The 22,166-nt window shown below is 42.4% G+C and overlaps 9 protein-coding genes across 17 annotated transcripts; 6 read left to right on the top strand and 3 right to left on the bottom strand.

Moving 5' to 3' along the window:
• The first annotated feature begins 74 nt into the window (after positions 1-74).
• Positions 75-2,913, top strand: LOC136414597 (UPF0585 protein CG18661). Of its 2 annotated transcripts, XM_066398711.1 has the most exons (4): positions 75-131; positions 2,123-2,375; positions 2,428-2,580; positions 2,629-2,913. In XM_066398711.1, the coding sequence occupies exons 2-4, from the start codon at positions 2,130-2,132 to the stop codon at positions 2,857-2,859; spliced, it is 630 nt and encodes a 209-aa protein (XP_066254808.1). In that variant the 5' UTR covers positions 75-131; positions 2,123-2,129; the 3' UTR covers positions 2,860-2,913. The 2 variants fall into 2 exon arrangements, with proteins under 2 accessions (XP_066254808.1, XP_066254809.1); XM_066398712.1 differs by lacking the exon at positions 75-131 and having other exon boundaries at positions 2,130-2,375; positions 2,434-2,580.
• LOC136414595 (dnaJ homolog subfamily C member 21) lies at positions 145-1,852 on the top strand. Its single transcript, XM_066398709.1, has one exon. The coding sequence runs from the start codon at positions 229-231 to the stop codon at positions 1,756-1,758; it is 1,530 nt and encodes a 509-aa protein (XP_066254806.1). The 5' UTR covers positions 145-228; the 3' UTR covers positions 1,759-1,852.
• LOC136414596 (LHFPL tetraspan subfamily member 2a protein) lies at positions 2,114-4,180 on the bottom strand. The gene is made up of 6 exons (XM_066398710.1): positions 4,027-4,180; positions 3,688-3,959; positions 3,443-3,553; positions 3,292-3,390; positions 2,907-3,072; positions 2,114-2,178 (listed from the first exon to the last, which is right to left on the bottom strand). The coding sequence occupies exons 1-5, from the start codon at positions 4,050-4,052 to the stop codon at positions 2,915-2,917; spliced, it is 666 nt and encodes a 221-aa protein (XP_066254807.1). The 5' UTR covers positions 4,053-4,180; the 3' UTR covers positions 2,114-2,178; positions 2,907-2,914.
• On the top strand, positions 4,160-5,106 carry LOC136414599 (putative gamma-glutamylcyclotransferase CG2811). 3 transcript variants are annotated; one of them, XM_066398714.1, is made up of 4 exons: positions 4,245-4,295; positions 4,345-4,669; positions 4,721-4,967; positions 5,053-5,106. In XM_066398714.1, exons 2-4 carry the CDS (start codon positions 4,426-4,428, stop codon positions 5,090-5,092), a joined length of 531 nt encoding a protein of 176 aa, XP_066254811.1. In that variant the 5' UTR covers positions 4,245-4,295; positions 4,345-4,425; the 3' UTR covers positions 5,093-5,106. The 3 variants fall into 3 exon arrangements, with proteins under 3 accessions (XP_066254812.1, XP_066254810.1, XP_066254811.1); XM_066398715.1 differs by having other exon boundaries at positions 4,160-4,295; positions 4,470-4,669; positions 4,721-5,106; XM_066398713.1 differs by having other exon boundaries at positions 4,244-4,295; positions 4,721-5,106.
• Positions 5,107-6,891: 1,785 nt separating this feature from the next.
• On the top strand, positions 6,892-7,689 carry LOC136414801 (uncharacterized). Its single transcript, XM_066398999.1, has 3 exons — positions 6,892-7,125; positions 7,179-7,267; positions 7,325-7,689. Exons 1-3 carry the CDS (start codon positions 6,947-6,949, stop codon positions 7,426-7,428), a joined length of 372 nt encoding a protein of 123 aa, XP_066255096.1. The 5' UTR covers positions 6,892-6,946; the 3' UTR covers positions 7,429-7,689.
• Positions 7,690-8,825: 1,136 nt separating this feature from the next.
• RIC-3 (RIC3 acetylcholine receptor chaperone) lies at positions 8,826-15,355 on the top strand. 6 transcript variants are annotated; one of them, XM_066399355.1, is made up of 13 exons: positions 8,826-9,153; positions 9,475-9,689; positions 9,737-10,063; positions 10,193-10,329; positions 10,645-10,788; positions 10,991-11,135; positions 11,204-11,224; positions 11,302-11,402; positions 12,249-12,422; positions 12,477-12,615; positions 12,945-13,101; positions 13,155-14,880; positions 14,931-15,355. In XM_066399355.1, exons 2-13 carry the CDS (start codon positions 9,491-9,493, stop codon positions 15,075-15,077), a joined length of 3,417 nt encoding a protein of 1,138 aa, XP_066255452.1. In that variant the 5' UTR covers positions 8,826-9,153; positions 9,475-9,490; the 3' UTR covers positions 15,078-15,355. The 6 variants fall into 6 exon arrangements, with proteins under 6 accessions (XP_066255452.1, XP_066255456.1, XP_066255451.1 ...); XM_066399354.1 differs by lacking the exon at positions 11,302-11,402 and adding an exon at positions 11,645-11,745 and having other exon boundaries at positions 8,827-9,153; XM_066399359.1 differs by lacking the exons at positions 9,737-10,063; positions 11,302-11,402 and adding an exon at positions 11,645-11,745.
• A 275-nt stretch (positions 15,356-15,630) lies between these two features.
• On the top strand, positions 15,631-18,578 carry LOC136414725 (DNA helicase MCM8-like). The gene is made up of 9 exons (XM_066398896.1): positions 15,631-15,764; positions 15,828-16,187; positions 16,238-16,479; positions 16,533-16,787; positions 16,843-17,056; positions 17,138-17,511; positions 17,563-17,681; positions 17,748-18,129; positions 18,180-18,578. The coding sequence occupies exons 1-9, from the start codon at positions 15,707-15,709 to the stop codon at positions 18,381-18,383; spliced, it is 2,208 nt and encodes a 735-aa protein (XP_066254993.1). The 5' UTR covers positions 15,631-15,706; the 3' UTR covers positions 18,384-18,578.
• Positions 18,411-20,145, bottom strand: Zmynd10 (zinc finger MYND-type containing 10). The gene is made up of 7 exons (XM_066399056.1): positions 20,052-20,145; positions 19,893-20,001; positions 19,466-19,848; positions 19,242-19,410; positions 19,033-19,182; positions 18,645-18,835; positions 18,411-18,591 (listed from the first exon to the last, which is right to left on the bottom strand). The coding sequence occupies exons 1-7, from the start codon at positions 20,135-20,137 to the stop codon at positions 18,411-18,413; spliced, it is 1,269 nt and encodes a 422-aa protein (XP_066255153.1). The 5' UTR covers positions 20,138-20,145.
• Positions 20,146-20,488: 343 nt separating this feature from the next.
• On the bottom strand, positions 20,489-21,991 carry Fen1 (flap endonuclease 1). Its single transcript, XM_066398979.1, has 5 exons — positions 21,815-21,991; positions 21,335-21,750; positions 21,111-21,278; positions 20,842-21,060; positions 20,489-20,783 (listed from the first exon to the last, which is right to left on the bottom strand). The coding sequence occupies exons 1-5, from the start codon at positions 21,894-21,896 to the stop codon at positions 20,541-20,543; spliced, it is 1,128 nt and encodes a 375-aa protein (XP_066255076.1). The 5' UTR covers positions 21,897-21,991; the 3' UTR covers positions 20,489-20,540.
• Positions 21,992-22,166: the final 175 nt, after the last annotated feature.

Below are 22,166 nucleotides of genomic sequence, written 5' to 3'. Positions count from 1 at the left end.
TCGAGTAGAAAGAGTGGAATGATTACGTTAATTATATTCCTCTCTTTTTTCAATCAATACTACCCGATAGAGATAGGCAGTCGTACTGTGGCGCCCCACTTAACTCCTACAACTTCTGGAGCTTTTTTTGGGTGAGTAGTTTTTAGTCTAGGCCCTTTTGACGTGGTCTCCAGCAGTAGTAGTTTCATCTTTTCTTGCGACTTTCATAAACCACGTGTTGAATAAACCATGAAGTGCCATTACGACATTTTGAAAGTGTCCAAAAATGCGGACGACGCAGAAATCAAAGCAGCCTACAGACGTTTGGCCCTGCAGTGGCACCCCGATAAAAATCCTGACGACCCGAACCAAGCCAAACTGCAGTTTCAAGAAATGCAACAGGCCTACGAGGTGCTTAGTGACAAGCAGGAAAGAGCATGGTATGACAACCATCGAGAACAGATCCTTCGAGGCAGCCAGTCAGACTTCAAGGACAACAGTCTAAACGTGTTTCCCTATTTCACAACAACGTGCTTTAAGGGCTTCGCTGATAACCCGCAAGGCTTTTACAGCGTGTATCGATCAGTATTCGAGCAAATCACCCACGAAGACCAAGAATTTATCGAGGACAAAGAGAAGCTTAGTGAGGTGCCCTCATTCGGTCAATCCAACACTGACTATGAAGCAGTTAAAGCCTTTTATGATCATTGGATAAGCTATAGCACTAAGAAGACTTACTCCTGGGTAGAGCCTTATAACATCCTAGAGGGCAAGGGAGACAGACGGTTATCTAAACTCATAGAAAAAGAGAATAAGAAAGCGAGACTCAAGGCCCGGAAGGAGCGCAATGAAGAGGTGCGTAATCTGGTCGCGTTTGTCCGCAAACGTGATGAGCGTATCCAGAGCTTCTGCAAAGAACTTGAGGCAAGAACCATGGAAAACCGGAAGAAGCAAGCTGAACTGAGCAAGCAAAGAAGACTAGAGCAGCACCAAATGCACGCCAATGAGATGCAGCCTGAGTGGCTTAAATTTGAGAACCTTAAAGCTGAATTGGAGGATATTGAAAGACTTGTGGCCAAGGAGTTTGGACACTCTGATGATGAGGAAGAGTACATCGAGCATATTAGCTTATACTGTACCGCTTGCACTAAGATATTCAAAAAACCTAAGGCCTTTGAGAACCATGAGGTCAGCAAAAAACACCGCGACAACGTGTTAAAATTGCGGACAGCAATGGCTAAAGATGACTTTGAAGCTGATTCAACCAGAGATCTTGAAGAGGTTGATTTAGGCAATTTAGAGTGCAGCAATAGACTTAAGTCTTGTGAAGAGTTATTGGAGGACATAAGCAACAGTGAGGAACTTTCTGAAGTTGTGACAAGTGAGGCCAAGACAAAGAAAAAGAAGAAACGAAGACCAAAAGTCCTACCTTCAGACAGTGACATAGAGCTGGAAGTGTTTCCTAAACTAGTAGATGATGAAGATAGGAATTTTGGTAACGCCAAAAAGAACAAAAAGAAGACCCATAAGAGGGTCAAGCCTAAAATGGTTGCTGAGCCACTAGAGGAACCTGTCGAGGAGCCCTATGATGGACCTCCACCACCCCCAGTTGTAAAAGTTTACAGACGAGGAAAATATCCCTTATTACACGACCTAGGCCATTATTGTTTTCTTTGTAACATCAATTGTCCCTCCAGAAACAAACTGTTTGAACACTTCAAAAAGTTGGACCATTCCGTGTACTTCCGCAAAAAAGTTGCCAAGAGTGATAGCGTTTAGAAGTTTATTTAGGACACTTATATTTCATGTGTGTGATTTGTGTATATATTTTCATGTATATAAGCCTTTAGCCAAATAAAGTAAGTTAATTGATTGCGGAGCGTTTGTTTTTAAGAAACCATAAGGAATAGGAAGCCATAAGTAATAAAAACATGACATTTATTTGGCAAATAATAGACACTAAAAAGCTAATAAAAAAATGTGTCTTTTGAGTATTACAATAGTGTAGGAATTGCAAAAAATACGTAAAAAAAATGCAAAATTCTATTAAAGTTAAACGAGGCATGGTTTTATACACCTTCACCATAGTATTGACAAAAATTATCATTATTTGGCTTAACAATGCACTCTTAAAGCTTACAAGCATACTCATGGGGGACCTCTTCCGCAAAGCTCACCGCATGATCAGTTATCCAGCAGCTGAAAGAAACAAGACATTCATCTTGGAAGTGCTCCTCAAGTACATTCAACAAGACACAAGTGCCAAATTACTTGAAATTGCCTCGGGTACTGGACAACATGCTGCCCACTTTGCCTTGAATCTCCCAAATGTTACCATACAGCCCAGTGAATACGATTTAGAGCTGATGGAAAGCATTCGTGGCTATGCCCAACACGTAGGTAGTACATTTGAGGCTCTCAATGAATTTCTCTTATTCTGAGTATTAGGTTGAGAGCGGGAATTTGAGGGAACCCGTGAGAATTGACGTAGAGCAGGGCCCTTGGCCTATCGAGAAGGATTTTGATTATCTTTTGAATGTCAATATGTTCCATGTGACGCCCTATTCGAGTGCCGCCGCTTTTTTCAAATATGGCAGTCAGGTACATGCAAAATCTTGCAATTCCATTTTTATTGCATTTTATTTATAGGTTCTCAAAAATGGGGCCCTAATATTCACTTATGGGCCCTATGCAAATGAGGGAATGCTTCAGCCTCAATCAAACATAAACTTCGATCAAGGCTTAAGAAGGCAGAATTCAAAGTGGGGAGTTCGGGACATCAAGGACTTGAAAGAGGATGCTTCAAAACATGGAGTTTCCTTGAGGCACATTTATGAGCTACCTGCCAACAACAAGTGTCTTGTGTGGCAAAAGGGCTAATTTTGTTGCCAAAATAAATACTTTCTTTAAATAAAAAAGGTGCTTACAGTTGAGTTTACGACAAGCAAATCAGCGTTTGTCCCTCATAGATCTTGTTCTGGACTTTGTCACTGCTGGTGGACTTTTCTGCAGGCATAGACAAGTAGGAACAAACGAACGTCAGTGCAGTGCTACCGGCCCCCATATACAGTCCCGGTCCAAGGGCGCAGTCCCCTGGAAAAAGGGGGCGAAACCCCGCAAATATTCACATTCGCGCCATTTTAGTTTTGAAATTTGTCAACTGATGCAGGGGCTTGGTGAAAGCGACGTTGCCGCAACAGCCGGTGATCATTAAAAAAAAACTCGCAGGAGGCGTTAATATCTCAAGGCCCACTTGAGGTTTTTTTCAATGACCACCCTTTAGTATTGGAACTTCGGAGTAATTAGACACACCGAGGTAGAAAGGCGAAGAGTCTTTGCCGCACAATTCTCGCACTGTGCGAGTTCCCCAGGCCATGGGATACAGCATCATCGCCAAAATTAGGAAAATACCTGCAAAAACAACCATCCTAATAACCACAAATTTGCCGCGAACTTCTGTCACCTGCGACACATTGAGCAGCACCAGAGACTATGAAAATGCTCTTCTTGAACACACTCTGCTGGCAACAGCTTACGATACTACTGCTCCCAGTTATGGACAGCAGAAATAATCCTAAAACAAAAAAATAATCCCTAATTATCCCTAAAAAAGGCAAAACCTGACAACGTTGCATAGAAAAAAAGGTCAATCTACTCTACAACGTTGCCACCGTTGTCAGATCGGAGAAAAAATAGCATCTTTTGTACCTAGTGTCAAAAACACTGAGGTCGCCTTCCAAGGGCCTGGATACATCGGAGATTTGGCAAAAGGTCCCACTGAATCCATCGCCGTGCACACGTGCTCGTCCCACCAAATGGGCCTGCTGCATTTTGAATATAGCCCCAAACTAGGCGTGTATTTCACAGTGTGATTGTTGAATGTGGCCAATTGGGGGGCTGCAGAGATCCAACTGGGGCTTAGTATGGCGTAGAGTGCCATTAAATTGCACACCAGGTTTAAAAGCATCCATACTACGCTTCTGTGATATTTTATATATACATATAGTATATGTATAGAGCTATTTTGAGGGTTGTAGTTACAATTACCTTGCAGTCACTATTATGTAGCCCATTGTAGTCTCAATAACTGTACTTTGCTTGAAAATTAATGAAAATCCCACTGATAAATTCTTGGACTATCCCAAACCAAACGCGAGAACAACTGATTGTGTTTGACACCGAACCTCACAAACAAAAGAGAGTCGAAAGTCCTTCAGTCCGCAATTCCAACGCCTATTGTCTGGTGTTAAAAGATTCTGTTGGTATTGGTCGTTAGATTTGGTAAGATCGCGGAATTACTTACCTCCTCTTCAGCAGTAAGTGCACCCATCAATCCCACTTAAAATTAATTGAAAATTCCTTCAGCCGTTTTGTTCATATTCGCGGATGTGGGAGTGACGTTTCACTCGGTGACGTTAACGAATAACAGACCTTAGGGGGGCTGTCATGGTAACCGCCACAGGACCGTACTCAGTTTATTATTTTTGCAGGCACACTCAATTCGGTATGTCTGAAACATTTCACAAGGTTTTTGTCTATGGTACCCTCAAGAGGGGAGAGCCCAATCATCACTGGTTTTCTAACAGTAAAGGAGGCCATCACACGTTCCTCTATAACGCCAGGACTAAGGACAAGTACCCGCTGGTCATCGCCACCGCTTATAACATTCCATTCCTGCTGCACCGGCCAGGTTAGTTCAACCCGGATGGCCCTTGTTGCCACATTTATGAAATTTTTGCAGGGCTGGGGAATCAGGTACAAGGGGAGGTTTACGAGGTTGACGTGAAGGTGCTCGAAGACCTGGATGTTCTGGAGGAACACCCCGATTATTACATTCGGGAGCAATATGAGGTTGAACGCAGTGATACGGCCGAAACCGAAAAAGTGTGGATCTACATGATAAAAACTTTCAATAAAGCCCTTCTAAAGCGGCCCTTCTTGAAGAGCTACAGCAGCTCGGGGCCGCATGGTCTGAAGTACGTTTCCAGGTACTCTAGAGATTCGTCTAATAACTATAAACAAGAGATAAAGCCCTACGAAGGGTAACTATAGCTCCCCCCTTTTTTATTACAGTGAAAACTCGACTTTGGAGGACTTAAATGAGGAGAAATAAAGCGTCTTAATTTAGGCCGTTTTTTAATTTAATGTTGCTCCAGAGATAATTAAATAGGCTTATTTGGTGTTGTGGCTTGCCTGTCTCGAGTGCTCGTACTCATAGTTGTTGGGATTGCATTGGTTGCTATGGTTGTCCAGGTCGACTTGGGTATGGGGAACGTACGTTTTGCACGCATTGTTTTTCCTGTAATCCCCGATAAATTAAATCCCCAAGCTACAGAGTTAGAAGCAGACTTACCAGTCATCAGGGCGCCTTGCAGACGGGTCCCTGCTCGTGTAATACGTAGAGTTATTGGGGTTCAACTGGTTAGAGTGGTTGTCGAAGTTTTTCTGATTTGACGACATTTTATCAAAAGTTAAGTACACAAATCACTAGACGAACGCTTTAAGTATAATGCGATTACTGCGAAAAAGCCAGTCGGTTTTATATCTTATTCGATCGGGGAAGTCCGCAATTTTCGGGGAAATTTATGAGTCGATTGTTTTCATAAATATAGTTGCGATTCGATAATTAATTGTTGATTCATTAGAAAAGGACTTTGATGGAGTGGGTGTGCAATTAAGTGTTACCCAGACCGAATTCCAGTTGGTAATAGACCTAATATTAAACCTTAACACCTTCATTACCATCATTACATAGGTATAGTAAACCCCGTTTTTCGCTTCGCAATTCCATAAATCCACTGTAGAACAATGGTTTGGCTCTTAGATGGAGTTTGCGATGATAAACACAAAGAAGATGTATGCGTGGTTGCATCAAAATAGTCATCAGGAATCAGTGATTCCAATGATTTCATGAATATTAACGAGAATTTTACGACTTGAAAATCCAGTACACAACTAAGAATTATCTAAAAAACGGGGACGTGAAGTGGGTCATTTTAAGACGTCATTAGATCTGACAAATCCATAAGTGTGCATCCTCAAAGGGGTTTTTCCTAATTTTACTTAAGAGTCATTCGATGGGTGATTGCATCCCATGCGCAACAGAAGTAAGGACCAAAAAGGTCGTTTTTCCTTTCGTTTTAAACGGTTCAAAATTGCCAATTTTTTGCTCGTTATACGTTATTAAGCCCATGTTTAACATCCTTAGGTTTGAGACAGAAACATCAAGCTCGTTATTCCATGTAGCCCCTTTTCAAACCGATAAAAATCCCATTGATTGCTATGGGGACGTAGATTGAATCTGCTGCCCTAGATGGCGACAGTGTTGCTAAGCCTGCAATGGGGCTTATTTATGATTGCATCAAGATAGCCGTTAGAAGTTGATTTATGTAATTCCCCTAATTTCTTTATTTATCCTCGAATTTCACCGAAACTTTAACAACTCGAAGGTAACGTACGTTCCTAGGAGTATTCTACAATGAACTTGACCTAGTGCTTTGCCTCGCTGAATGACTGTAGACCAACTCTTCTAACATGAGCAAACCACTTTTAAGCATTCTCTAGAAAGTGTGCCCCTCTCATCCTTTGTTCAACCCATGTAATTCATAAGTTTGATCACGACTTAAAACATTTGACGAAGGCATAGCAATTCCTAGAAATGGAATAATAAAGATCATCTTCTCGCACTGATATTGTGAATGTTTTTTTTCGCATTATCTCATATTCCAAAGATCTTACTTCGAGTAGGTACCTTTAAATGCCACACCTAAAAAATAAATACTGGCAGAAATCCTCATTTGCCTATCACCGGTGTGCGTGACTACATATGGGCCCCGAATAACATTAATTCAATAAGCTCAGCTTATCGGTCTTGGATCAATAAAAATTTCCCAGAAAACAAAATAACTGTATTGAAAGGCAAGCGGAATTGCAAAACCTGGGAAGCACCGCAAGGCACTAATTTGACATGGTGGGACATCCGAAAATGCTCCATGTATTGAAGTACCATGTCGGATGTGCTTCTCGCTTTGCAGGTCGGGGTAGTACCGCGCTGTTTGTAAAGGGAGTCCTCCAACCATTTAAAAGGCGGAGGCATGCACTAGATCTGAACTATTTGGGTAAGAGTGAACGTACCGAAACCAAAGGGTGAGTTTACCTGAACTTTATTTGTGCAATCTCCAAATATAAATTTTTAATAGGCGTACAAAGATGAACAAGGACAACAACAGGGCCAATCAAAAGAACCCCAACCACCACCAATCCAAGTCAAGTAGCTGGAACAATAGTAGTATGTGTATTATACCAGTTTTTTGTCTCAAAAAATTCTAATTTTATAAATTTTTAGACTCAAACAAGAAGGAACCAATGACTAAGGCAGAGCAGGACTTCAGGTCTCAGCAGAAGAACCCCAATAATGAGCAGTTCTACAAGAGCCGAAGCTACCAATAAGGGTACCATTCAATAGCACCTTACTTAGATGCATTAAGCAAGCTCTAAATGATCTGGGAACGTACAAAACATGCTCATCAACAAGTCATTGTCATCATGGGCAGGTTATTTATTTTACTTACTTAATTATTCTTTTTATATTCTCATGTACTTTTTTTATACTTAATTTTATTCAAATTTGAGTATACATCACTTTCTACATATTTATGCTAGTCTGTTTTAATCGAGGATGAAGGAAAAATCTTCTTTGTTGAGGTCATATTAAACACAATTTAAGATTTATGACTTCATTTGATTCATTTCAATTGATTCATTGATCACTATCCAAACTGATCAGTGTTTTCAACCAGAATGGGTATTATGCATTTTAATGTCCACCTAATTCAATTTGCTGTAGGCAAACAAACCTTCATGCAAACTACCAGTTGTTGCTAAAATAAGGGCGCATGCTGGCACATGAACCTATACTTTAATCCGTTTTCGTGAGGCTTACAATGCCCTTTTTAATGGCATTTATCTGGGCAGGTGCCTGCTTCTAAGTGATGCAGAAATGTTTGAAACAGGACAATCAAATAGCTTCGATTTGCTTGGTTTTGATGGTTTAGGGATTGTTTGGAGTGCTCAACTGGCGGCTTTTGAGGTAAATTCGCTGTGTATTAAAGAGTTCTAATATAATCTTCCTTTATTTAAAGTATTAAAATAAATGTATGTGATAGAAAATTTAACCTCGCATTCAGGAGACCAAAGTGTACAGTTTCGTAGACCGGACTGAAGTGAGGTTTATCAATATAACGTTATCTTTTTTTAACATATATGATTAAAGTGTAACGGATATTGATTTTATTCATGTAAACTTTCTAAATTTTACACCGATGGCGCCACTGTTGGATTTTCAAACGAAGCCTTGCTACAAGGGACGACCAATATGTAAAGTTAACTGTAATAACGGAAATTAATGGGATATTTCTTCAAGTACATATTGTGGAATGTGGCATCAAAGAAAGCATACTTTTTCGTCTAAATTCTGCAAGGTGCAGGACCGCTGAAGGTTTGACTATCACCTCATGTCTGTGTTTGATACTAATTACGTGGTCCGCGTATATTTTTGTTTTCCTGTGAGCCGACGTAACGTTGCCAAATGGTGGAATATTTTGACCTTAATAAAAAAGTTATACTTTTATCCATATAGCAAAGAAGCGAAAAATTGGTATTTCTTTAGGTGCAATATTGTATTATGGGAATTTTATTAATTTTCCTAAAATTGTTTTATTTTTTCTTTCTTAATTCTTCAATCACCACTCGGCAATGCCGCATCTAGTGCTGATTTGCCGTTCTGGAATTTACAAACCGATACTTCTTCACACGCGCCGAAGCAAACAAATCGTTATTTCAGTCCTCACGACGCGTCTTCCGACTTTTCCAGCTGCCAGTGTCGTTTTTCGCGAGTTCCCCGCGTTTTCACGCGGCCTTTCGACCGATTATCCAGTTGTCATAATCGGAAAATTTCGAAATTTGGCCACATTAGCACAGCTCGGGCGCTTGTTTTCTTGCAGGATGATCCACTAACACGGGAAAACAGTGGTTGATAGGGAAAATCACCAGTGACCTCCGGTCAAATTCGTTGATGACTGTTTTGTTTGCCTGGTGCGCGGTGCCAAGAAAGATTTGCCAAGTGCAGTTTTGGTGATTCGTGAGCCTTTTGATGTGTAATATTTATTATTGCTGGTGAGTGTTTGAGGCAATGATTTTCGATGTCGATAAATCGCATATTAATGACCTCAAAGAGCACTATAAAGCGCACGCATGGCCACGGGAACACCGAGACCATGGAGCACTTTAGATTCGTAATTACACATCTATCAGTGGCTCAAAGTGGGTCTCTAATGCTCTAAACATATGAAGTGTCGCATTTAGAAATTGCGAACAAAGAACCTGAGGTGTTCCTGGTAGTTAGTGTGTTCACCCAGCACACAAAGGCGGCATCTTATTTGAACCCTTTAACACCCCCTCCAACTCCTAAAAAGTCTAAATAACCCGCTCTTTCAGAGAGGAACCGATCAAAATGACGGACCGTCTAACCAGCCAACACGAGACCAGCGCGAGACTGCCCCAATGGTCTAATCAGGGCCTAGGGCCCAAGAGAACTATGCTGGTGATGATGGTGGTGGTGGGCTGTTTCGCCGTGCTGTGGCCCAAGATTTTCTACCCCATGCTGGTGGGCAACGCCAACTCGGGCATGCGCCCTGGCCCTGAAGACCGAGGTGAGCCCCCTTTTCGTACCATCCACCTTCTCAAATTCCCTACTTAGGCTGTTGCGACGTCATCTCTGAGGTGGACGTGGACACCATTAAAATAATGTCGGAGCTGTGCAGGTCCATTATAGATCGGGGAGGCAATAAGGAGCTAAAGAGCAAGGAAATTGTGGCTCAATGCCGGAAGGCCGTCTTGGAAACTTGCGGCATTGATATTTCGGCCGCGTTGCACGACCGCATTTCGTTAGGCCACAGCACCAAACAGATCTTGGAGGAGGTGCGCTCCCTTAACGGCACCATGTGCCTACAATATCATTTCGGGGTGTCTCCGTGGAAGCTAGGGGTGGGACATCGCGTCAACGTCAAGGCCTATCCGGCCAATAGTAAGCGATTACGCTTTAGAGTGGGCGTGCCTTCATTACAGTGTGTGTGCCACTAACTCTCTGTTATATGATTGACTCTGTTAGCATGCAAATGGGCGTGGTTTATAATGGTTGTTTCCATGTGTGTAGGTATACGTCAAGAAAGGCCCGCCTATATTCGACCAGGAGCGATGCATCCCGCCTTCAGGGAACGCGGAAGGGCTATTCCGGAAACAGGGGAGGGTCTGCCCAGAAGGGCGGTTCCGCCCAAAATCGTCGAAGGCCGGGTAAGTTAAGCTGTGTCGAGAAAATCCGGCAAAATATTGGGAAATCTTCCAGGTAGATAAATGTTTATTTTCGATTCTCATTGCTACGTGTCTATAGTCTATTTTTAGATCGTTATTACGTCCCGGGAAGGTTATTTTTGACTATCCTATTTTCGCTATGGCCCATGAAAATTCTCAAATTCTCATCGATGGGCAATGCGATAATTAAAACATTCGATATTTTTAGCTACACGGATGTTTGGATCTCGTTTAGAGTTTACATTCTTATATGCCGCCTTTGAAGATGTATTTAAAAATCTAAACGTTGCTTTTCAGCCGGGTCCCATCCCAGGAATAAGGCCCGCCATGGGCGGACAAGGCATCGTCCACCCAAAGCAACACACCCAGGGCCTCATTGGCATTCTCATGCCGATCTACACTATCATTATAGTAATCTTCTTCACATACACTTGCATTAGGGTAAAGCTATCTATACATAGGGGCTGTATATTCTATTCGGGACGGTGGCGTTTTCTCATTTAACATCAGATAAGCGCATTTTTCAGAGTGATAATTTTTTCAACGAGCCGATTAAATAACGGACACGTTTAGTGCCACTGTAATGTATAGAACCTACGGACCCTTAACATCTTTTCCTTCCTCTATGACAGTCATCTTACAGCTTGCCTCCAAGAAGAAAACTGAAATGAGTTACGAAGGGGCGCCACTGTACCCCCCTTGTGACACCGACGATGATTTCCGCAAAGAAGTCTTCGACACAGGCAGACCCTATTTTGACCGGCCCTACAGGGACAGCAGCAAAATCGGTAAGTTTGTTCTTTCCCTCGTGGCCTGGCCCAGTTACTAAATTACTTCCCACTGCTGCTATGTAAAGGACACAGGGAAAGGGACGCAAGTAAGTGTTTGTCCTCCCTTGAAGTTGCCGGGGGAGGATATTTTGTAATGAAATTTTGTTTAAATTGTGCGCCGCAGGAGACGAGGAGCTGGACCAGCTGCGCAGGCGGCTGCGCGAGACCGAGCTCGCCATGGAGCGCATCGTCACACAGATGGACAAGGTCCCCCTGGCGGTACAGGTGCGCAAGCGCCCTCTTTATTATATCCGATTTCTACTAGATTAAACCGATGTGTATTGGGAACGACTCCTGGTGAACAAAATGCGAAACTTTCTGGTTATATTTCACAGTGTCCTCATGGGTGGCAGTTGGTTCCCAATATAAATTAGAACGTTGCGCGCTTCTTAGTTCCCTCCCCCGGCACTGCTTAAATGAAAAATTCCGCCCATTTGTGACGTCAAAATATTTGCTTGTCCTTATAGTCGTAAATGCGGTGGCCGCCCTCCTGGAGGAGGTCAATATCGAGATCGAGGCCCACAAGAATAAAACGCCCCCCGATCCCGCCTCCTCTAACACAGAACAGGTCTGGATATTTGTGGTGCATACTTGTCGAGCTGCTCTGATATAGGCTACTATTTATCTCCCCCTCGTAATACCTGAAGTGTTTTATTGATGTATGTTACGAGGGGTTGTTAAAATTTTTGAGCATTAACTCCTATTAGTGCTTTTCGTATGTTTGTGTTTAAAGGAGCATATTTTAATTTTTCTCTTTTAGCTTTTGTAGGCTTTGCTTCATTGAAATTCCCCTGGTAGCTGCACAATATTAATCATTTAATGCTTGATTCTTATTGATCCGCTCTCGTATAGTCAGCGGTGTCACCAGCTAAGGTGCAATCTGTGTTTACGTTTTCACAGCTCGGAAACGAAGTTATGTTTTATGCAAAAATTTTTCAAATTTTGAACGCCCCTATTTCGGGACTCACAATCATCTCGATACCTATTTTTACCCATTTCTAACCTCAAAATAGTAGAAAATCTCGAATTTTTAATGCCAAAATTAACGAAAAACCAACTAAAAATTTATAGGAGAGGCTTAAGCCTAATGGGTCGCTCCCGATGGAAGAGGACCAAGGCTCTGTTACCGTATTGGGAATGGTTACGACAGCCAGTGCAGAGAGTGGCAAAAAATGGTCCCGACCAGACTCTCCAGTACTCCCACATATGCAGCAGACTCTCAAGGAACCTTCTCCTCCTCCTCAAGTGAGTATCCCACCTCTCCCGCTCACTCTAGCTTCTTTACTGTCATAACAACAGCAAATATTCTTGGACACACCTCTGCCGCCTCAATCTCAGATCCTAGTAGCAGAGCTTGAGGCTCAAAAAGATTCAGAAGATGACTGCCCCGTGGTATTGGCAGGCAAAATGACTCTCAGTGTAATCAGCTTGGATTCTGGTAAGTACAAGCAGTAAGGGGCCCATTTCAAAACTTCAGAATTTATTCTAGAATAAATGATTTTATTGTGTATATACAGGATGTATCAATAATCTAATAAACATGGTATATATTTGAGAATTTGCAGATTTTCTTTTTGGTTCACTAGATATATGAGTGTCCAAGGTATGTTACCGAGTGCCCCCCTTAACTAATACTCTGTTGTATATCAATTCCCTTGCTGATTGGATCCTTTGCTTTCAATCCCTGCAACACCCCAAGTCAGGGGCGTTTATTCTAGAACAGATTCACAGGGTTCCTCTATGGCAACTTTTAATCTACTCTTGCAGAAGACTCTTCGAGCTCAGGAAGGAGGGAGGATGAGGGGCGCAGGACCAGCAGCAGCAACGTTTCAGAGGAGTTTGAGAAAATAAATGCTGCTGACCTCGAGGAGCAGATTGAGGACATCATTGAGCAGGGCGCGGCCATGGCTGAAGACATTGAGGAGTGCGTGAGTAGCAGTTGTTTAGGAGTTCATAGATTACTATTGTGAATTGCAGACTCAGCCCTCTGGAGAAAACGCCCTTGGAAGGGGAGGAGGATGATGTTTTGCAGGAGATTAAAACGCAGCTGAAGCTGGAGGATGATTTTTTGAAAGTTTTGCGGAAGGAGGAGCAGCATAGCGTCGTTAAGGAAGACTCTACAAAATTGGAATTGGAAGATTTAATTAATATTCAGAAACAGCTGGAAAAAGCACTTTTTGAAGATTCTCCGCCAGGTGGGGATGTTGAGAAGGGAGATGAAACTGTGCAGCAAGGGAAAGCACTCTTTGAAGAATCTTTCTATGAGTTGCGAGAAGAGACAACGGGGTTTGAGCCAGAAATTTCAGTAGTGGATTTAGTTCCAGATCTATTGGATAGTGAAGGGAGTAATAAAAAAGTCTCCAGTGGAGCTGTAGAAACATCTGAAGATAAAGAAAGTGACACTTTTTTGGACAATGAAAAGCAGCTGGGAAAAATACTCTTTGAAGAAGCCTCCCATGAGCTGCAAGAGGAAGCTAAGGAGCCTGAACCAGAGATTTCTTTAGTTGGTTTAGTTCCAGAATTATTGAGTGGTGGAAGAATCAATGAAGAAGCCCTAGAACTTGAAGCTGTTTTAGACATTCAGCAACAACTAGAAAAGGCACTTTTCCAAACCTCTCAAGGAAGTACTGAGGAAGAGGAAAAGGTTCTCACAAAAGCTTTTCCAGAAAAACTTATGGAACAATCCGGGCAAGAAGAATTACTCTCCGAAGAGGCGTCATCCCTTGGCTTGCCGAACAAGGCAGAGAAGGCTGAGACCGAGAATTCAGTTGCCGGATTAGTCCCAGGTTTGCCGGGCAGTGAGGGTGTTCGAGTTGAGTCATCAGAATGCGAAATATCACAAGAAATTGTTCGCCACACATCAGATATTCATGATGATGGAACAGTCAAAAGTTTGGATCTTGGAAATGAAATTCTTCAAGAAGTTTCCAAAAATGAGACAGATTTAGCTGACAATAAAGAAGCTACAGTTGCAACTCCAGTAGATCTATTAGCCTTAGATCTTGACATGTTGGTGGATAATCAAATGCAGCTAGAAAAGCCACTTTTGGAAGATTCTCCTGAAGCTGAAAATCTGCAAATTGACATTCCCCTTGAAGCAGAGATCTCCGAAGATAAATCGCAAAAAACTCTTCTTCAAGAATCTCTTACTGAAAGAGACATGGAAGCTAAACTTGATACTGCAGAAGAAGAGGTAAAAGAGGCATTTTCTAGCTATCAGCAAACCTCCCAAGTCACTCAAAACGAACCTAGCAATGAGGCTTTGCCTGTGTTTGAACTCCCACAAGAAGTGTTCCAGCCTTTGGTGCTGCGAGAACCTCCTGAAGACACTCACGATGAACTCAATAAAGATGAAGCGACTGTTAGCCGATCTCCCATTAATTCAAGAATATATCGACTTGAGGAGCCTTCAGTTGAACAGATTTTGAGGGCCGAATTGGGGAGAAATTCGGAGGAAAAAAACCAGGCCGATGTGCTTCTCCAAGGCCTGTCAATTAGAACTGAAGAAGCGCCTTCCGAAGAGGAGGATATTGATGAAGATTTAGACGTTGTGGAGCAGATAATTGAAGAAATTCATTACGAGACTGATGAAGAGGATTTGGACGATGATCAGGAGAGGGTAAACGGAGTGGGCACGAGTGAGGGTTCTTCCAGGAATGGGGCGGAGCCCAGCGAGACTGCGGCGGAAAACGACATTTCCGAGGTAAGTTTTTATGTTAATTATAATTCAGATGTTTAGATTTTTTTAAATAGAATGAACTCGTGAACGACGATGATGAAGAGGACGAAGAAATAGAGGAGATCATCGAGTATGTGGACAACACAGATGAGGAGGGTGAGGAGATTATCGAAGTCAACGGAAATGAAAGGCACCCCAATAACGGCAATCCGGCTCATTGAACGGTGAAAATGGCTCAATGAGATCGAAGGAATCCGCCTTTAAGTATTCACATTAAAACAAGTTCTCCCAATAATTGCAGGTGCAAGATTGAAGTACTCTAGGACTTTGAAGTTATATTTACTGGCAGTGTCAATTAAAACACCCTTGAGCTGCCTTTTTTGGGTTTATTTTAACTAATAATTGTTGTAACTCCGAACATAGTATCTTCTTTATTTCTTCGTTTACTGCACTAGTATATCTTCTACGCATTGAATTAAATTATGGTTTTGTTTTAAAAGTGATTTTTTAATTTTCCCATTTAAATCCTTTTTTAAATTCAAATGAGAGCAAGTTTTCAGTTGTAAGTTCTAAGACTTGAACCATCATCCTCTTCCTTTGTCACTGGCCCATAATTAATAGGAAGGAGAAAGACGGAAAGATAATAAGAAGCGTTTTCTTAATGTTAATCAAATATTGTGATTGGCCATTTACGTGATGTCAAGTCCCCTCATTGGTCAATTCGTAAAATAAAGATATCCTATCAATCAGCTCCTAACCTAACATAAAATGTCACAAATGGCGGCAATTTATCAACAAATCATCTACCCTCAATTTTTTTCCTTATTAATTTGTTGCTTCAACAGGAAACATGCAAAATGAGCCCCCGCAGAAACTCTGTGGCATCGATAACTACTTCTTTCACTCAAGTAAACCAACCTGTTAACACCATTTTCAGCCAATAACAGTAAGTGCAGTTATCCCTGTTTTAGAAGGTGCAGACTTGCAAATAATTCACTCAAATGTGGCCAGCTTCCAACGTTACTTAGCCCGGCATCCAGAGCAGTGTCCCGTGACCCAAGTTGAAAAAGACCAGTTTTTGTCTTTGAGCTACAAAACTCTAATTTTTGACCAAGAATTCACCAAAAACTGGTCCAGTTTTAGAGAAGACCTGGTTACAAATACTGAGTTTACCCTTAATTGCCTCGGCCTCTCTGTATATGAACATATTTGCTCTTGTCACAAACAAAAAAATGAGGAGTCCCAGACTAAGAAAGTTCCAGTAATTCGGGTTAGAATCCTTGACTTTGAACCTCAGACCCTGCTTAAATACATTAGCCCTGCAAGTTTAGGCAAGTGCCTTTAAACCTATAATGAAAGCATCTTATTCATGCCCCTTTAGGCAAACTTGTGTCATTGAGAGGCACAGTAGTGAAATGCAGCCCTGATAAAGTTATTTGCACCTATTTGGGATTTCACTGTCACTCATGTAACTCCATTCAAGTGGGAAAACAGTCCAATGGGATTTTTACCCCTATGACTGTGTGCCCCTCTTGCTCAACTAAAGGCCACTTTGAGGTTGCTTGTAACTCGTCCCTAACAAAGACTATTGAATGGCAAAGTGTGATTTTACAAGAAATTGAGGTAGGACTTGTGAAAAAGTTGTTGATCTAAATTAATGGCATGTAATGTTAAAGTGTGATGCAGCAAAGATTCCTCAGACATTAGAATGTGAGCTTACTGAGGATCTGGTCAAGTCTTGCCCTCCTGGGGATGATGTCACTGTAACTGGGATTATAAGGGCGATAGACCCAAATGACAACAAGGGCAAAAACAAGCAGAATGCTCTGTTTCAGTTGTATCTCCAAGTGGTGGCAGTGTTTAACAATAAGAGTGAAACCTCTGGCGGAAAAGAAGATTGTTTTACTCCTGAAGACTATGAAGCTATTAAAGTAAATCTTTTTGAACCCGTTTTTACTGCTATTTAACCCTGCTTTTGTTGAACAGCAAGTGCATTCACAGCCTGATTTGTTTAGTTACCTCACCCACTCCTTGTGCCCCACCATTTATGGGAATGAATTAGTCAAAGCAGGGTTGCTTTTGGGGCTTTTTCGAGGCGCTAAATCCTCAAGTAGATCAGAGTCACACATTCTCATGGTGGGAGACCCAGGATTGGGGAAAAGTCAGATGCTGAAGAGCTGTGCCAATGTTTCTCCCAGAGGTAAATATATGTCACTTTTCCTCATTTTTCACACACGGAAGCATTCGATTTAAACATCTCCCTAAGAACATCCTTCTTTAGGGGTCTATGTATGCGGAAATTCCAGCACAAACTCGGGCCTCACCGTAACCATGACTCGTGAGAGTGGGGGGGAATATTCCCTCGAAGCGGGAGCCCTTATGGTAGCAGACCGAGGTTGTTGCTGCATTGACGAGTTCGACAAAATGCCCACGCAACACGCATGCCTTTTAGAGGCCATGGAGCAGCAGAGCATCAGCATAGCAAAGGCAGGTATGGTGTGCTCTTTGCCTACCCGGCCCACCATTCTGGTTGCCGCTAACCCCGTAGGGGGACACTACAATAAGGGCAAGACTGTAGCCGAGAATTTGAAAATGGGGTCTCCGATGCTCTCCCGGTTCGATTTGATTTTCATCCTACTAGACCAACCCAATGAGGTTTGATTTCGTTTGTGTAATTTTTTGTTGATGACGAAAGGGGGTTTCCAGCACCTGGACAAGCGTCTTTCTAGGCATATTCTTACTGCGCACTCATCGAAGAAGCGCAAGCTTGAAGCTAATACGTTCAAAGACTCAGAGCAGGAACCTCAAGTGGATCACAGTCTCAGGCAAGTTTTAATTCAGGGGTGACATCTGTCGAATTTAAACATTCAAATTACAACACAACCCAATAGAGAGCGCTTAAGTCATCAAGACTTAAACCGCGACTGTCTCTCTCACAAGACGTTGCGCAAGTACCTTGCGTACGCCCAGAAATACGTAAATCCTAAACTGTCCTCTGAGGCCAAGTCTGCAGCACGAAACTTCTACGTCTCCCTCAGAAGACAATTTGCCACAGGAGACTGTACTCCGGTAACAGCAAGACAGCTTCTGTCCCTAATCCGGCTCATACAAGCGCGGGCCAAGGCCGAGCTTCGTGAAGCGGCCTCAGAACAGGACGCTAAAGACGTCATTGAAATTATGAGGCATAGTTTGATGGAGGTCTTCACTGATGAAACAGGGATGGTGGACACTACCAGGTCGCAGTTAGGCTCAGGAATGAGCTACAAGAACCAGGTATGTCTTGACTTTCATGACGTGGAATTTAGTTCTCAGAGATCGTTCAGGTAGCAAAGCTGCTGGAAGTTCTCCAGAAGAGGTCTGAAGTTGAGGTCAAGGGCCTGTTTACTTTGCAAGAGATTAGGCAAGCGGCGGAGACTGTTGGAATTCTAAAGGGCAAGTTCAATAATGCACTGCAATCTTTGAATATACAGGGGTTTCTGCTAAGCAAGGGGAGCAACACGTATCAGTTAAACTCGGCATATTTATAGATTATTGTAATTTCAAAATAAACGTTATTAAACTTGGCAACAACGTTTGTGTTCGGGCCAATGAGCGACTTGACACGCCCTCGAGCAGTACCACGCACCTTTGCATTGCGAGCAGCGCTGAATGGCACCGTTGCCACATTGGGCGCACGATTCGCGGTCTTTGCTCTCGAACTGCTCGAGTAAGTCCATGTTGTACGCCTCGTTGAGTCTAAAAATAAATTAACAAGGTCAACCAAGTTTTAGTTGTAGAGAAAAATATACTTTTTTGCAGCCTCTCTAAGAGACTCATTATTGTCAGTGAATATCTGTCCCAGTTGTTGTTCAGCGATTTTCTTCCATTTGCCTCTGCACTCTCTCAAAATATTCTCCTTGACTTCCAAGATGCTTTCGAGCAGAAAAGGCTTAGGTGGGGAGGAAAATTCTTCCATGCAGGACATTCTGCACAGCCATTGCTACGATAACGCTATGAAATTAACCACAATGAACCCAGAACTCGAAACTAGAACAACTAGTACTCGAGAGAAAAAGTCCTATTGAGAAATTCGCTTTAAAAACAGTAGCAATGTCGCAACTATTACGATAAATAAACCGGTTGAAAAAGCAATTTTTGAAACTCCGGTGATTTGTGAAAGTTGCCCCAAAAACCCACCTTGAGCTCCATTAATGGGGCCACCTGGTCCAGTAAACTTGGCGTTACTTTTGGGAGCAGCCTCACTAGTTGATTGCGTCTGCCCTCGGTTATGGGATAGCGATGAGCGCACTCGGGGTCCAGTAGCACGTAGCGTAGTGTCAACCACACCTACAACCCCAGCTTCCCAAAATTTAAGGCCCTGGGGCTCGTTTAATGGCAGAACCAACCTGCGCTTCCACTTGCCCCAACTGCTCTCCGTCCCAGTCCTTCCATTTGCCTCCCACAAATTGTTGGCTGTTATCATTGCTCACCCACGGGTGCTCCAGTAACACTTCCGTTAAAAGTACAGGTAAGTCGTGGGTGGTATACATGCGAGAGCCTATTGCAATCGGCAGCCTTTAAAATTCACTTTTTATTTAATTATTATTTTCCGGTTACTTTGCGGTATTACTTGTCCAAGTTTTCGGCTAAATATCTCAAGATTGAAAGGCAGCGAATTCCTATCTTGAAAGTGAGTTCATTTCTCTGCCTTTCTAACTCCTGCTGAGTACTTTCTTTAGTATTTATCGCCTTCTCCTGGGGCTTAATGCTCAAAAGCTGCGAAACAACGCCACAAGCGTAGTCCAATAAGTCCACCGCAGAGTCTCCTAGGGTTTCGCAGCAGCTCGAATGGTACAGAACCAACTCCAGCAGAGATATGCAAACCCCTTCATGGTACATAATTGAATAAGCGACAAAGGTACTCTTGGGGGCTGGCTCCAGTTTCAATAACTTGGGCAAAACCTGGTACTTCCAGATGTTCACCAAAATGGCTTCATGCACTAATATTGGGGCCTGTTTCCGTTACTCTCGAGTGAAAATAAGTTGCATGAAGGTACCTTTCTGAAAGAGATTAAACTCTCTTTGACATGCTCGTCCTTAACGCAGGCTGCTTCCACTACGGCTTCTTGGTTCAATTTCTGTAAGCGGTTGTGCCAGTTGAGCCATCTGGAAGTCATATGGGATTATAGGGGTTAAAATGAAAATTGGAGGGTTACTGCTCCGAGCCCAGTTGCTTCATGGTTTGAGGGATCATAGATTCAATGAAGAGCTCAATCTCGTTGGGCATTAGTACACTTTCCATTTTTAGTTCTAGGATGAGATAAGAAGTATCGACATAACTTATGGAAGTAGTTGCTATGGTAACCAACGTTGAGTATGTTTGATCATTCATCGTTCAAAGGAGCCAAGTTGGAAATTTAAAATTTTTAGAGTCAAATGGTTGTAAGTGACACACGTCGAGCATGTCTGTCCTTACTCAGGAGTTGTGTCCCCTTTTCTATGCTGCATACCTTTATTTCATTTTCGTGGATAAATTTTTAAGATTCACCATTATGACAGGAAAATTGATCGACTGCAATAGACATTTTATCTTAAGGTAAAGAAATCCAACCAATCATTTGATTATTTAATTAGAAAAACATTTTTCTCTTAATAAAAACACAAAAATAAAAAATTTCGAGACTTTCAAGCGTAAATTTAGCCTCCTACTTGGGCCTGCCCCTTCCACTCTTTCCCCTTTTATTTGGAGTATTTTTCTTATCATCCACCTTCCTCTTAGCAGGAGTAGACCCCAGCACGGTAAAAAACCCGTCTAATCGAGCCTGGGTACTTGTACCGCGAGCCTTCTGTAGTTTCTTTATACCATTGCGCACACGCTCCTCACTGAATTGCCGATGTCCGCACAGGAACTTTACTACCCCCTCTTCATCCGGATCTCCCCATTTCAGCTGTAAAAATTTTCTGTTGCCCCCCAAAAAAAAACCACCTGAATTAAGATAAATTTACCTCAATTGATTCTGGATTTGCAACCTCAGGATTGATGAACAAATCCCGTGCACCTTGGTAGGTCCAGTTCTCTGGAGGGGGGAATTTGGTTTTGTCAATGACCTCCAAAATGTCCTCAATTCTTTTATGGTTCTTTATAAGCTCAATCGCCTTTTTTTGGCCAATTCCTCGGATCGTGTCAGTATAGTCACATCCCATTAATATACAGAAGTCTGTAAACTACAGAAATATTGCCTGTTGAGTCCCTTAAAAAATAAGGTACAAAATACCTCCTCTTGAGTGAGATTCAGGCCCTCAAGCACAGCTTTAAGATGTATCTCCTGAATAGGCATTTTTCGAGCTTCGCTAAAAGTTAAGTGACGCAGCACTATATTCGAGCCAAAAGTGAGGGCATCCATATCTTCGGTAGCAGTGGCAAATATTTTACCTGCCTTAACCTAGAACCAAAAACTTAAAAATAGTTCCCAATATAGTGCTTTTTTGGTTTTAATACCATAGCAGCACATTGAGCTTCAGCTTCACAAGGTGCCTCAATATATGGCACCCCCATTAATTTCAGAAGCTCCTTTGCTTCATCAGAGTGATGTTTGGTGACTTTCACGAGCCTCCTGTTGTATTTGTCCATCTCAGCCTGGTCTCCAGCCTCCACAGCTTTATCCAAAGCCTTTTGGGCCTCTGCTCTACGTTCCATGCGCTTATTGAGCTCGCCCCCCTTCATTTCAGGGGGCTTACCATCAAAGACATATACGGGCTTAATCCCATTTTCTAACAATCTTATGGTACGATAAAAAGTCCCCACTAAGTGGGAAGTTGTCTCGCCATCTGCAGTGGTAAGTTGGGCCCCATCTGAGCGCACAGCTATCAGGAACTGGTATAGAGACATTGAGGCGTCTATGGCTATCTTGCGGCCTAAAAAAAAAAAGTAATTTAGGGGTGAACTTAAGGACGAAATTTGGATAATAAGGGGACTTGCCAAAGTATGCTTTTATGTCGGTTTCTTTGATGCATTGCGGAGCCACGTCAGCCAAGACTTTGGCCAAGTTAAGAATTCCCATAGAGGAGTGTATCTGACTGTGGAAAGTGTTGGATAATAGGGTGAAAACGCAGTTTGGGACGTATTTAAGGGATTTGTTGACGATGAGGCTGGCGCCAAATTTTTTCTTTTGATTGTCAGATGACGGCGCTGGCTACAGTTTATGGATTTGTAATTGGTCTTTGGTGTGGTTTTAATTCAAAGTTATTGTCTAGTATCAAAATGGCGGCGATAATAGGGGTTAAGTTTTTTTTTTAAAGCAATACGATCTTAAAATCAGATTTTCAGCCAT

Source organism: Euwallacea similis, chromosome 18, assembly GCF_039881205.1.
Source record: "Euwallacea similis isolate ESF13 chromosome 18, ESF131.1, whole genome shotgun sequence".
In the NCBI taxonomy this organism is placed as follows: domain Eukaryota; kingdom Metazoa; phylum Arthropoda; class Insecta; order Coleoptera; family Curculionidae; genus Euwallacea; species Euwallacea similis.
The sequence above is the reverse complement of the archived record's forward strand: the minus strand, read 5'-3'. Positions and strand labels throughout refer to the sequence as shown.